Below are 13,842 nucleotides of genomic sequence, written 5' to 3'. Positions count from 1 at the left end.
GGTTAAAACCAACAATTAATTTTTAGGTTTATTAGCCTCGATTAATTTAGAAACCCTAGTAGCCTTAGGTATTTTTAGGTAGGTGTTGTCCATTAATTAATGTGTCGAGTTTTCTCATAAAACCTTCATTCCCTAAAAATCAGGGTTTACCCTGAATGTTTTCAAAACCTTTGCCTTTTTCAGAACCTCTTTTATTTCTTATCAATGCCTTTTATTTGCCACAAAAAGTTTTCTACCTTTTCTCTTCTTTTTCAGGGTTGATCAAGGATTCGACGAAGGCTCGAGACATTTGCATTAACTATTTTGCCTCTTATTTTTCTTGCCTTTATTCTTTTTCTACCTTTATTTTCCCTTGCCCACAGGGGTTTATTGTAATAGCGTAGGACTTTTAAATTCTGCCTTTAATTTCTGTATTTTTTTAAACTACGTGGTTAGTAATCTTAGGGAGTGCAAGCCTTGAAATAACCTAAAATAACTAATTATAAGATAAATATCACTGAACTGAACCACATGATTGTTTCACTCACACACCTTTAGGGTAATCCCTTTTGTTGCCTGTTGCCTGTTGCCTGTTGCCTTTGTTACCTGCTGCCTTTAATTACGATCAAATAGTCAAGTCCCTCGATTCCGAGGATACCTAAAGCAAATGTTGCCCTCAGTTCATTCATCATCAAATTTGTCCCTCGATGTTGCCTCGATTTTGGATGAGATTTGAGAAGGTTAGAAATCAGATTTGAAATTGGTTGACATTATGACATTGATTAATCAAGGCAAAGATGGTGATTTTCAGATTGATGAGAATAGTGTTATGAGATGTCATAATCGAGTCTGTATTCCGGATGTTGCAGATTTGAGAAAGAGAATTCTTGAGGAAGGGAATAGAAGTGGTTTGAGTATTCATCCTGGTGCTACTAAAATGTATCAAGATTTAAGGAAGTTATTTTGGTGGCAAGGTATGAAGAAGGATATAGCGGAATTTTTTTATTCATGTTTGACTTGCCAAAAGTCAAAGATTGAACATCAAAAGTCGTCTGGTTTGATGCAACCGTTATCTATTCCCGAGTGGAAGTGGGATAGTATTTCTATGGATTTTGTTTCGGGTTTGCCGAGAACATCGAGTAATTGTGAAGCAATTTGGGTCATTGTGGATAGATTGACAAAATGTGCTTATTTTGTTCCGATGAGGATGGATTAATCGATGGAGAGACTTGCTAAGTTATACATCGAGAGGATTGTGTGTTTGCATGGTATTCCGTCAAGTATTATTTCGGATAGAGACCCGAGGCTTGCTTCTAGATTTTGGGAAGGTTTGCAAAGTGCTTTAGGTACGAAGTTGCGTTTGAGTTCGGCATATCATCTGCAAACTGATGGTCAATCAGAGAGGACTATTCAGTCGCTTGAAGTTCTTTTGAGGTCTTGTGTTTTGGAACAAGGAGGAGCTTGGGATAGTTTCTTACCTTTGATTGAGTTTACGTATAACAACAGTTTTCATTCTAGTATTGGAATGACACCTTTTGAAGCTCTTTATGGTATAAGGTGTAGAACTCCTTTGTGTTGGTATGAGTCGTGAGAGAGTGTTGTGGTTGGACCTGAGTTAATTCAAGAGACTACGGATAAAATTAAGATGATTCAAGAGAAGATGAAGGCTTCTCAAAGTCGTCAGAAGATTTATCATGATAAGAGGAGGAAAGCTCTTGAGTTTGAGAAGGATGAACATGTGTTTCTTCGAGTTACGCCAATAACGGGTGTTGGTAGAGCAGTGAAGTCGCGTAAGTTGACGCCGTGTTTCATTGGTCCTTATCAAATTTTGGAGAGGGTAGGTGAAGTGGCATATAGGATTGCATTGCCACCGTCTCTTTCTAATCTTCATGATGTGTTCCATCTGTCTCAATTGAGGAGGTACATTGCTGATCCATCGCATGTTGTTCAATTAGATGATGTTCAAGTGAAATATAATTTGACGGTTGATACATCACCTATGCGAATTGAAGATCGAGAGGTGAAGAAGCTTCGTTGTAAGGAGATTGCCTTGGTGAAAGTGATATGGGGTGGAGTTGCCGATGGCAATATCACTTGGGAACTCGAGGATAAGATGAGGGAATTGTATCCGGAGTTGTTTGTTTGAGGTAATTTTAGGGGCCAAAAATATTTTAAGTGGGGAGAGTTATAACACCCTATTTTTATTAGATTTTATTTAATTAGGATTATTTGATATTTGATAATTGCTTGTGTGTTTTATTTAATTATTGACTGAGTAATAATTATTTAATTATGTGCTAATGTGTTATTTAGCTAATTAATAAATGGTAGCGTTATAATATAATTAGCTATTGGGCTTATTTGAATTAGAAAGGAAATAATGGATGGGTTAGGCCCAATGAGATAATGAGAGTTAGAGTAGAATCTTATGACTTAACCTACTTACAATAGAAAAAGGGAGAAAAGTTAGAAAGAAGAGAAAGAAGCTAGAGAAGAGCAAAAGAGGGGATTTGTAGATTTTCTTGAAGCGGGTGGATCGAAGCTAGAGGTAAGGGTTAGAATACAAGTTAATATAGATTATATGATTGGGTAATATTTGTTGTGTATGTATTCTCTTCATCTTTACAATTCCATGAAAATGTATAAACCCTAACTTTTGTGCTAATTTCTATGGATTCACATGATTAAACATGATTTTGATGAGTGTTATGGATTAATAATGATTAATACTTGTTGTAATCGCTGTTTATTTATGACTGGAAGTAATTTTGAGTGGTGGGTGTGTGATTTCACAGTGCTGTATTTTCTGGTTTTTTCTGCAAAATCGCATGTCCGCTAAGCGGACCCAGCCCGCTAAGCGGACCCAGCCCGCTAAGCGGATACTTTTTGTTTTAAAAAAAATAAAGGAAGCTCGCTAACCGGACCCAGCCCGCAAAGCGGAGCCTCTTTTGTGATTCGCTTTTGGAAGGGACCGCTTGAAGCGGGGTTATTGAATTTTAATTGCATAAGCGCGCTTGATGGCCGCTGAGCGGACCCTGTTTTACAAAACTTATCCAAACTTTGAAATGATGTATCTTTTGATTCGTAACTCCTTTTATGCTCCGTTTGAAGCGATAGGAAGCTATTTTAATGTTCTATATGATGGTGTAGGATTGATTGGCACTTGATTGATTTAATTATGATGTTGTTATGTGACATAACATGTAATTGTCTTATGTGCTTATGTTTTGGGTATGTGATGAATAACAATTGTTGAAATACTTTGGTGAGATATATATTCATGATGTTGTGATTGGATATATGATGGTTGTTATACCTTGTTGCAATTGTTATTTTGGTATGTGAATCTTGTACAATTGGTGGATAATTCAATGTGTGAATCATTGAGGTATGCGGTATGTTAAGATTCGTGTAGATAATCTTAATTACATATGTGTTGAGATAATTGTACATGCATTCATGGTCGGCTTTATGATGGAAGTGATGGAACTTAGGGTTCACAACTAGACGTTGATCCTTAATTTGGAAATAGGCGTAATGGCTTTGGTCTTGTCCAGATTGGAAGCGCGGCTTGGATTCTAGATATTGAATCGGAAAGCGTTGAAACATTGGGTTCACTTGGTACCACATGCATTGAGTTGCATTTAGTACATTTGAGTCACATTGTATGCTATGTGATTGTTTTGTGTTGATGTAATTGCTTTGTGTGTTAATTGATACCTGGTGTATAATTGTATATTCTTGAGAAGAGTGATGAATTGTGAAATGTATGTTTGTTTATGTTGCATTTCCCATTATTATATTTTCTATAATAATTTGAATTCTCACCCTTCTATTTGAATGTTACCCTTGGTTGGTAACGTGCAGGTTCAGACGAGTAGTTTCTTGTTAGTGTCTTAGCCGGAGAGCTCCGAGTTTTGTTGTTTGATTAGGTAGTGAGTCATATGCTCTGATCATGTAACACTTTGGGGGGTTTTCTTAGACTTATGCTTATATTTAGATATTGCTATTTCCTATGCCTTGTTGGATATTCAGATGTATTTGTTTGAGATTATGGATATGTTGTTTTAAAGGCCTTGTAGCCTAGATTTATGAATTCAAGTAGCATGAATGTTAATGTTATTTTGAATTGGTAGATGAATACGGTATGAGACATATTCATTGAATTTTATGTGATAGCAATTCTTTTGTTTTCCGCAAGCGTTTATGCATAAAATATGGAAGCATGAGATTTACATTAATGTGTTACAATATGATCTTTGCATATTATGAATGTTGTATGTATGTTATTTTAGGATTTTCATTTTGTGGAAATCAACATATGGCGCCCTTTTTCCTTATGCATGATTACTCTGTGAAATTTTATGTTATATTTTGGGTTAGAAAAGGGGTGTTACATTCATGAACTTATCGAATAGTTGATGAACCATAAAGACTCGTACACGTGGGTATTTGGAGACGAAACCAAATTTGAATCGGTCAATGAAGCTTTTGTTCCTTGGTTGGGCGCTTACGCACTGATTTCAAAATAGATGAGATTCCCGGAAATGGGACATCTTATTGCATGTGCATATGACATGGTATGCATTGACTTGACGCGTTATGTTTTTTCGGAAACCTTTTTCCTGCTCCGCACCGCACCTCCTACAAATCCAATTGATCGTATTATATATGTTGGATGGCTCGCAAAATCGCGTCATTTTGTGCAAGTTTACTTGAAACCGGGATGCCCCATACCACCTACGTCACCGGAATGAGATCTTCATCATACCGAACTTGCCGAGACGTGGCTGAATGTTTTTGTTGATATGATGCATGAATTCGAAAGATTGAAGAATATCGAAAAAATCTCTAATTCGGAAAAGTCAAAATTGGAACCAACAATAGATTTAGCCGACAACAGTTCTTTTGATGTATTTTCTAGTTTCAAAGTGTAATATATGCACTCTATATTCTATAACATTGCAATATAATCATTTTTGTCAAGTATTAGTTTATGTGTTTATGTGTTTGTGTCTTTTTCCTTCTACTACTACTACTGCTGCAACTGCTACTGCATTTTGAGTTTTGTTATAAAAATATAAAATTAACAGGAAAATTTTTGTAGATGCATCTACGAAATGGAGAAATCCATGACCCTTCCTTGGATATATCTACGGAATATTCTGTGACTGAAATTGTATGGTCCATATTCACCAAAGGCTTCTATAAAGTTGGGGTTTCTAGGGTTGCATCACACACAAACACAAGCACAAACACAAAAATGGCTCACATAAGGTCGTGTTCAGGGCAGCGAACGTCATCCAAGCGTCTCGATCCTGAACCGTTTATCTCAAAAGGGATGGGCATGTTGTTTTTTTTCCGCCAAACCCCCCGTGCCAGTTAAATTTTGGAACATCCAATCCTTTGACCAACTCAAGAGGACTCTAATATGTTTTTTAAAGGGGGAGTACAAACCCGGCGAAGTCATCAAAAGGATCCAGAGGCTTAAAACAAGGACCTCGCCTGAGACCGGAGAAAAAGAACGTTGGTGAGATGACGTGGAAGGCAACGTTGATTCCGTTCTAATGATGCATGAATCAGATGACATTGTTTTGATTGTTGTAATTTCTTAGATTTCTATTTCGTAGATTTTTTAATTTTTTGTTGGAAATTTCGATGTAATGCCGATTTTAAACAATGAATGGATCTTTTATCGTTACAAATGGTAGTTCTGGTTCTGGGTTTATTCCGTAGATGCATCTACGGAAGTGTTCCGTATGTGCATCTACGGAACAAAACGCCGTTAAACAAAAAAAGAAGTACTTCTAGAGATGCATATAAGAAAACTGGAAGATATTTTTATCAATTCGGTGGTGCGTGAGAGATGCATGGGTAAATGAGATATTGTCTAAAAATATTAACTTTATTAATATTATTACTTTTAATTAAAATGACATGAAAATAAAATTAGTCAACCTTAAACTTACAAATCATCACTTACAACACCACACCATTAAAAATTAGTTTTAAATTAAAAAGTAAGGAGATTAAAATTTAAAAGAAAAACGAAATTATAGTTTTTTAAATGGAGACTAAAACTAAAAGAAGATTTCTTAACTCACCCATATGTATCTTATGCATCACCGAATTGACAATATTGTCATCGTGCTTTCGTAAATGCATCTTCGAAAATACTTTTTTTTAACTTATTTTATTCCGTAGGTGTATTTATGGAAGTCTTAAAACATAGTAATTCTTTGGATTTTTCCAATTATTTGGGAAAATCCTCAATTAATTGAGAAAATTCCAAATTAATTAAGCTCATGGTATATTCCGTAGATGTATCTACGGAAGGGGTTGAAAATAGATACGCTTCCGTAGATGCATCTACGAAAAAAACCAATTTTTTTTTAAAATATAGAATGTTTTCAAATGTGCATCTAAGATAGCTGGGGACAAAAATAAAATTTTGCGTGGTGTTTAAGAGGTCAATGATATCAGCTGAGAATGGTCAACTAAAAAAAAATAAAAGGATCAAAATTATATTAAAATCTATACTTATATTAGAACAAGAGAAATGCTAGGCTTAAAGTTACAACTACACCGTATATACATACAGTTAGACTTGTCTTTCTTATTTTTTAATACTTATTTTCGTGTATTGGTTTCTGTGTCACAGAATAAAAGGTTTTGGAAAATGCTACGGTCTGTGAAGCACCGGTACTCCGTTTTAGGTAAAATACTGGTACCAGTACGCGTACGGTACACGTATGGTACGCACCGAAGTCGTACCAATTTTATTTTTTTTCTTTGGTACACCAACCGGTACACATTTGGTACACGTATCAATTTTTTTTTTCGGTTTTAAATTTTTCTTTGATATTCAACATAATTTTATGATTTATTAATACTTTTAAGTGTAATTTATTTAAGCAAACTATTTTTTAATTTTATTATTTTATTATTATTTAAATAATATAATTATTTAGTTATTTTTATAATTATATTTTTAAAACATTATACTAACATACCTGTACTTTAGTTTTTCTAAAAATACCGTACCCCGTACCAGTACCGGGTACTGGGTACGTACTGGTACCTATGCAACACAGGGTAGGTGTATATAGTATGTAACTAAATTTGGTGTATACATAGGACACCTGTTAGAACAATGCTTACTAATATTAGAAAGAAAATATCGTGATTTCAAATTATAAAATAATAAAAAATTACTGTAAGATTTAATAAAAAGTGGGAGGAAGTCAACTTGTGGACAGTGGAATAAAAGATGAATATTAAGATTAAACACAATGAGGATCCGTTTAGTAAATTGGTAAAAGGACGGTCGTACGAGTTGGTTCGTCAAGTGATCTTCTTCAACCTTAATCAACACACCATGTTGTAGCTATTGTTTTAATTTCCACACCAAAAGGAAGTTGATAATGTGAAACGAATATTTTGATTGAAATGTGTAATAGGGAGAAGGTGAAATTAGAGTAAAAACGCGTTAGAGAAATATTAATATATTATTTCGGTAGAGTCGACTGTCGTAGTGGAATCAAACAGTAGCGGAGGACACGGGAATTATACTTCTAGAAGCTTCTTTTAAGTTATTCTCTTTCTTTGACCGAATTTCATCCAAACCACCTCAATCATTAGTCGTTAGATCACAATCTGACAATTCTCGTTTAAGTTTTATATTTTTGATATGTTAAGCCGTTTGATCATGATCAGATGATTAAAGGAAACCTGTGATTGCATAAAGTTCTCTTTTTAGACATTTCTGTTCTTGGATCATTAACCAATTTGTTATTTGTTCTTTGTTCTTTTCAGAAAAAAAGACCCATCACTCAACAACACAGACTAATTTGGAAAAGAGAATATTCTTGAGATCGATCATGCAGGTAATTGTTTATGAACTAATAATTACTATATCTCTCTTTTTTATGAGCTTTGTTAGAATCAATCAAGTAACTTATGGATGTTTATGTTTATGCATCCAGACAGCATCATCGGGGGGAAATTTGGTGCCCCTCAATGAAATACAGTTGGAGGAATTCCACAGGGTAAGTCTTAAGTTGCTTTTATGCTTTTGTACTTTATTCAGTATACAAATCAAACTAACAACACGAATTTGTACACATATATCATTGCTAATTCTATCTCCTCCTCTTTTATTAGATGCTGCCGTTAGTTATTAGCCATGTCTTTTATTTATCATCTTTGTTACCAATTTTCCCTCTGTTTCAACCAAAAAAACTGAATTGTAGCTGTAAAATCGACTCCATAAGGCTGGTTTTATATAGAGATTTTCTCAATCAATACAGGGTCAATTGGGCTGCAATTAGTTATATCCGCTGTCTAAAAATCTCTTTTTTCTCATGTATGTGGATGCATTTAATGTCTACCTCAGATATTTTGGGGAAAATTCCTAACTAACAGCAGTTGCCTGTTTGTTTCCATTTATGTGTAATTTGCACATATTTTTTACCTTAGACTTTGCTCTTCTGAGGGTCTCAGGGTTTATTCCTGTTATGTGTTAACAATTTTTATGTTCGGTTAGTCCGTACAAAGTATCTGCAATCTGCAAATATCTGTGGCCTGAGACTATGCTTCTTTCAAGATCTTATGTTCGAATCCTACTATGTGCTAACAATTCTTATGTTCGGTCAGTCCATATAGAACTTTACTCTGACTTTAAATAAGCCACTGCTAATGGATTGTGGAATTGGTCTCCTTAGATTAGTCGGTCTCATGGTTGGATACCAAGTTTTTTTTCTAAAAAAATCATTTGGTTTTGATGATTTTGTTTCTTAACTGGCAGAGACAAAGTATATCAGCTGGAAATGAGATGCTCATGAGACCTGATCAGGTGCTGTTACTTTATAACTAATTATACTTAAAATAAAACATTTTTGTTGATTAATTGATACACTAGAAAAAGTAACATGATATCTACAACCACATTCACGCTTTCGTGCCTTAATTTGTAATATGGTTGTTATGCACAAGGTATGCAAACTTCAACAGGTGTTCAAGCGCTTTGATAAAAATGATGATGGGAAAGTATTGCCGGTTGAATTGCAACAATGCATGGAGGCTTTGGGTGTGACGATTTCACCACAGGATGCAGAGTTTGCAGTCGCAAATCTAGACAGGGAAGGTGATGGGCTGCTGGATTTTGATGATTTTTTATTGCTTGTGGAAGCTGGAAGGAACAAGGAAGATAATGTGAGCCATCTTTTACTTGATAGCATTTGTCATTTGAATGAACTAGTCATAATTGCTAATTCCATGGTTCTTTGCAAATATAGTCATCCGCGAATCGGCCTTTACATAGTTCATGGATAAGCTTAATAATTAATAAGCTTAAGCGTTTTGGGGATAAGACTAAGGTGAGTCATATTCATCTGTTAGTATTCTCTCTATTAAATAAAATGCCTTCCATCTGAAACATTATCGATGATTGTATTTCTTTCTCTTCTCCAGGTACGTCAAGGTACCAATGCACTACTTCCTTTATCCTCAAACGATTTGGTTAACACGACACTCAAACAAAATGATTTTACTTGGACGGCTTTTAAGGGTTTTCTACGTGGGAGTGTGCATAATCTTTCTCCAAAACAACATGGGTTCTTACTATTGTTGTTCGGCGGCATCCTAAGTTACCTCACAAGAAACTCTACCTCTCCATTTGAATCCTTCAAAGTTGGAAAAACCAGAACCACATCAGAGTCACTATTAAGCTTAGAGGAAGCATTTTATGCTTTCCCACTAGAACTGGCACATATATCTGGGTTCATGATATGCTATGTCGTAATGTGGTTGCTTGTTTTGCCGCTACAACCTGGAATACTGATATTTTTGGGGCTACTATTGATTTTTTCACCAATTTTTTATTTTGGTCAGCTGGCGAGAATGGTTTCAATTTCAGGGGTTCATGTGGATTGTGGTGGCTTCTTCAAGTTGCCTCTGTTTTGGTTTACAACTCTAGGTGCTGTTGGGCTTTCTCTTGCTTTTGGGTTAGTGATGTTGCTAGTTGTTTACTTGAGCTGGAGGTTCATACATAAAGGGAAACCAAAAATTATAGAAGTTAGATTAGATGATTTGTCATCTTTCACTTTGGATGAATGATTGACCTTATAGAGTTGAGTGTTTGGTGATTTCAATAGTTTTTCCTTTCTATTTTTGGAACTTTGATTTAGAATAAGGAACAATGGAACATGTGAATGATGATTGAACGTGTGTAAGTTATTTTATTTTATTTTATTTTAAGAAATTAGTAGAATATTCATGCTTAGAAAACTATTGAAACAAAACAATTTTTTTTATAAATAAAACTGCATATCTTGTTTAAGGTCATACTTATAAGACTATTTTTGAGAATTGTCTCCTATGTAATTTAAAAGGCCATGCAAATTGCTATGGATGATAATTCTATAGTTCTTTTCATCCATAATTTCAACTTCTAGGGACATGATTGACGAAATTATAATAGCCAATCTTGTCACATTATCCAAACCTTCATTTTTTTCTATATTTCTCTTAATTATTATTGGTGTTTTCAATCTTTAACTTCAATTATGTTGTTGTCATATATCTTAGATCTATCGATTACATTTGATCTTCAACATTTTTCCTCATAATCATTGAATTCATCAACTACTCCATCAATCCCAAATTATAAGACGTTTTGAGTATTTCACATGAATTAAGAAACTTAATTATTACTTTATAGAAAAAAACAACCTGAACCACAAAAGGTATGATTTGATCCATAGTGCACTATTTTCCATTTAATCACAAACTTATTTAGGCGTTGGAGTTCTAATCTTGCAGATTCACGCCGTGCAACTGAATATAAGTAACTTGCACCACCACATCAAAGACTTTGCAAAAAACAAAAAGATATATATCATGCAGATTCACGTCGTACAACTAAATAGAAGTAGCTTGCACCACCACATCAAAGACTTTGCAAAGAACAAAAAGATGAAAATATACAGTTGCAAGGAGATGAATGATGGTGCCATATGATGAGAGAGGTTAAGGTGAAAGTGAAAGAAGAGGAAGGGGCGTCGGCGTGAGTTAGGGTTTTTTAGAGAAGAAAGGATGATACTCTGAAATTCATTCGTGTGTTTGGAGGGTAAATGTGTGGTGATGTGTCTCATTAACTGAGTAAAAAAATGTTTTGATTTTCTATTTAGGCGGGTTAGGGTACCCGCGATCCACTTTTTATTACCTGGACCGCCATGAATCCAGCTGAACTCGTCTACATCACCCATTGGACCCGCTTGACCGTTTAGACCGTCCCAACCTTTTTTTTTCGGGTTTTCTCGGGTTGGGTTTTTGGTTTTTGTCCAACCCTATGTGTGTGTTGCCTTAGTACCTCAAGATCTACCCTTGCTTCATTTACATTTAGTTGATAAAAAAACAAGATAAAACGTTAAACGGAGAACCAAGCGAGCTTTTACAACTTCACATCAACTTCAAGTTCTTTTGATTTGCTTGATTTAACTTTGTCTAGCACTTTCAATTGAAACTTGAAACACTTTATCTTATACCTACTTCTTGAATGATGATACTAGATAATTCTTTCTTGTTCACTTGTCATCATCAAAACCATTGGAAGATATTACTTGCACAACACATAGAAACACAGAGTCACCTCAACAAAATGGAATAGTTGAAAGAAAACATCAATACCTCCTAAATGTAGGTAAATCGTTACTATATCAATCCAAACTTCCAAAAATCTTTTGGTCATATGGAGTCTCATATGCTACCTTCATTATCAAAAGAGTCAATACGCATTTACTAAATAATAAACCACCATATCAAATGCTTCATAATTTATTACTTGATATGAGTAAAATAAAATATTTTGGCTAAGTTTCTCTGCTTCCACCTTATAAAATCATAGAACTAAACTTACTTGCAAAGCAAGAACGACTTTGTTTTTGGGATATGTTGTGGGGGTTTAAAGGATCAGTCATATTAGACATTCCTCCTCAAGAGATATTTATCTCTAGGATTGTCACTTTTCATGAACATATACTACCATATCAAATTCAAAATCCATTTGCTACATAATTGATAATAATTCAGTGACTTGCATCACAAGTCAGAGTTCAATTCACCTGATTGCATACTTGATCCACCTATTCCAGATCATATTCCTTCAACTCCTATCATATTTACCACTATTCCAAAAACTGATAATTTTCAACTATCCTCTTCACCCCCTTCTCATTGTGCATCATCAAGTGTAAGACATCAATCATCACATCTTAAGGAATATATATGTGCTTCATTCAATGGCCCACTAGATTAATCCTCTTTAAGAACTCTTCATTCATTTTCCAATTTCCTTTTCTTATTCAAAATTATCTCATTCTTAATGTCGTTTTAGCCTTTCAATTACCACACACACTAAACCTAAATCATATAACGAGACTAACAATTTTGATCGTTGACACTAACACTCCCAAAGTTTTTAGAAACATCTAAAAATTATATGTATAAATGACATTTAACTACCATTTTTGTGTGTCAACAAAAATAGTAGTTGATATATATAAATTCAAGAGAGGTTAATTCATTTTTTTAAAACATGCAGGAAATGTTGATCTCATTTTAACGTACCTACTAGTAAGAAACTCGGGCTATCACACGGGTCCCGTCTGAATTCACATCACATTTCTACCGAACCATTATTTGTAAAGTTTGAATTCATTCTTCAATTGGTTAATATTGACATAGTTACAAATATATGCTAATAATATGCACAAACTTTTAAGCATTGGTTCGTACTTATAATAAATCGTATATCTGATTCTCTAACTTCAACTATATAAAACAGTAGTAAGAGAAATATTTAATATATGGACATTTTAATAAACAATCTACAGCTGGTATCTCATAGATACGTTTATATCTACCCGTGAATTCATATGAGTTAACAAAACTCAGTTGAATTCACCTGAGTTAATTTTAAAAATATAGATTTGAATAAAATCATTTTTCCAATTAAATTTTTAGATATTAATCAATTTTTATAAACCTAAAATTTATAACAACATCCCGTCAAATATTAGTTTTAAATCATTCTTATTATATCATATTTACAATTTTTACAAACCTACAATATATAACAGCTCCCGGTCAAATTTCAGTTATAAATGAATACCTACATTCCAGGGTATCTTGAAATTTTAGTTTCAAATGAATATTTTCTCTATTTTTTTGTCTAGGAGAATTTCATAATAGAAGTTTAACTCTCCAAAATTTTAAAAATTTAAAATTATTTGATATTTCATTGAATAATTTTAAATAAAAATATAATACATTTTTTTTAAAAATGTAACTTATAATATTAATTTTAAATTTATATAAAACTTAATCTCCTTGATAATAATTAAAATTAAAATTAATTGTTTATAATAACTTCTTAGAAATATTTTTGAAAATTAACATATTCTCACTCGTAAAATTATGCTTACATATATTTTTACTTTTTTTTTTTAGTATAAACTTGAGAATAAATGACAAAGGAAACTGAATTGCTTACAAAATTGAGAAAAAATATTAAGTTAGAGATGACAGCACATTTGAAGAATAACACATCTTACATAAAAAAATAAAGTGAGAAAAATAGTTGTTGCTATGCAATTGTCCATCAAAATTGATATATCTACTATTAAAAACAGAAGGAATTGTTTATAAACTCTAGGGACAATGATCTTGTCATGCGAAAGCAGAAGTATTTCTTCATATATACCATTTTTCTTTATAACATAGTGAAAATACATATACAAAACAAACATATATATTATCTACACCAAACCTTCTTATTCCTTTCTTTTTCATACTATATATATA

At 33.5% G+C, this 13,842-nt stretch overlaps 1 protein-coding gene across 3 annotated transcripts; it reads left to right on the top strand.

Annotated features, from left to right (window-relative positions):
* The first annotated feature begins 7,530 nt into the window (after positions 1-7,530).
* Positions 7,531-10,255, top strand: LOC131612300 (uncharacterized). 3 transcript variants are annotated; one of them, XM_058884103.1, is made up of 7 exons: positions 7,531-7,570; positions 7,795-7,865; positions 7,965-8,027; positions 8,786-8,833; positions 8,974-9,192; positions 9,276-9,356; positions 9,451-10,255. In XM_058884103.1, exons 2-7 carry the CDS (start codon positions 7,860-7,862, stop codon positions 10,093-10,095), a joined length of 1,062 nt encoding a protein of 353 aa, XP_058740086.1. In that variant the 5' UTR covers positions 7,531-7,570; positions 7,795-7,859; the 3' UTR covers positions 10,096-10,255. The 3 variants fall into 3 exon arrangements, with proteins under 3 accessions (XP_058740086.1, XP_058740087.1, XP_058740085.1); XM_058884104.1 differs by lacking the exon at positions 7,531-7,570 and having other exon boundaries at positions 7,642-7,865; positions 8,992-9,192; XM_058884102.1 differs by lacking the exon at positions 7,531-7,570 and having other exon boundaries at positions 7,644-7,865.
* Positions 10,256-13,842: the final 3,587 nt, after the last annotated feature.

The sequence above is a fragment of the Vicia villosa genome, linkage group LG6 (assembly GCF_029867415.1).
Source record: "Vicia villosa cultivar HV-30 ecotype Madison, WI linkage group LG6, Vvil1.0, whole genome shotgun sequence".
Lineage (NCBI taxonomy): Eukaryota > Viridiplantae > Streptophyta > Magnoliopsida > Fabales > Fabaceae > Vicia > Vicia villosa.
This window is presented reverse-complemented; position numbering and strand designations above follow the sequence as displayed.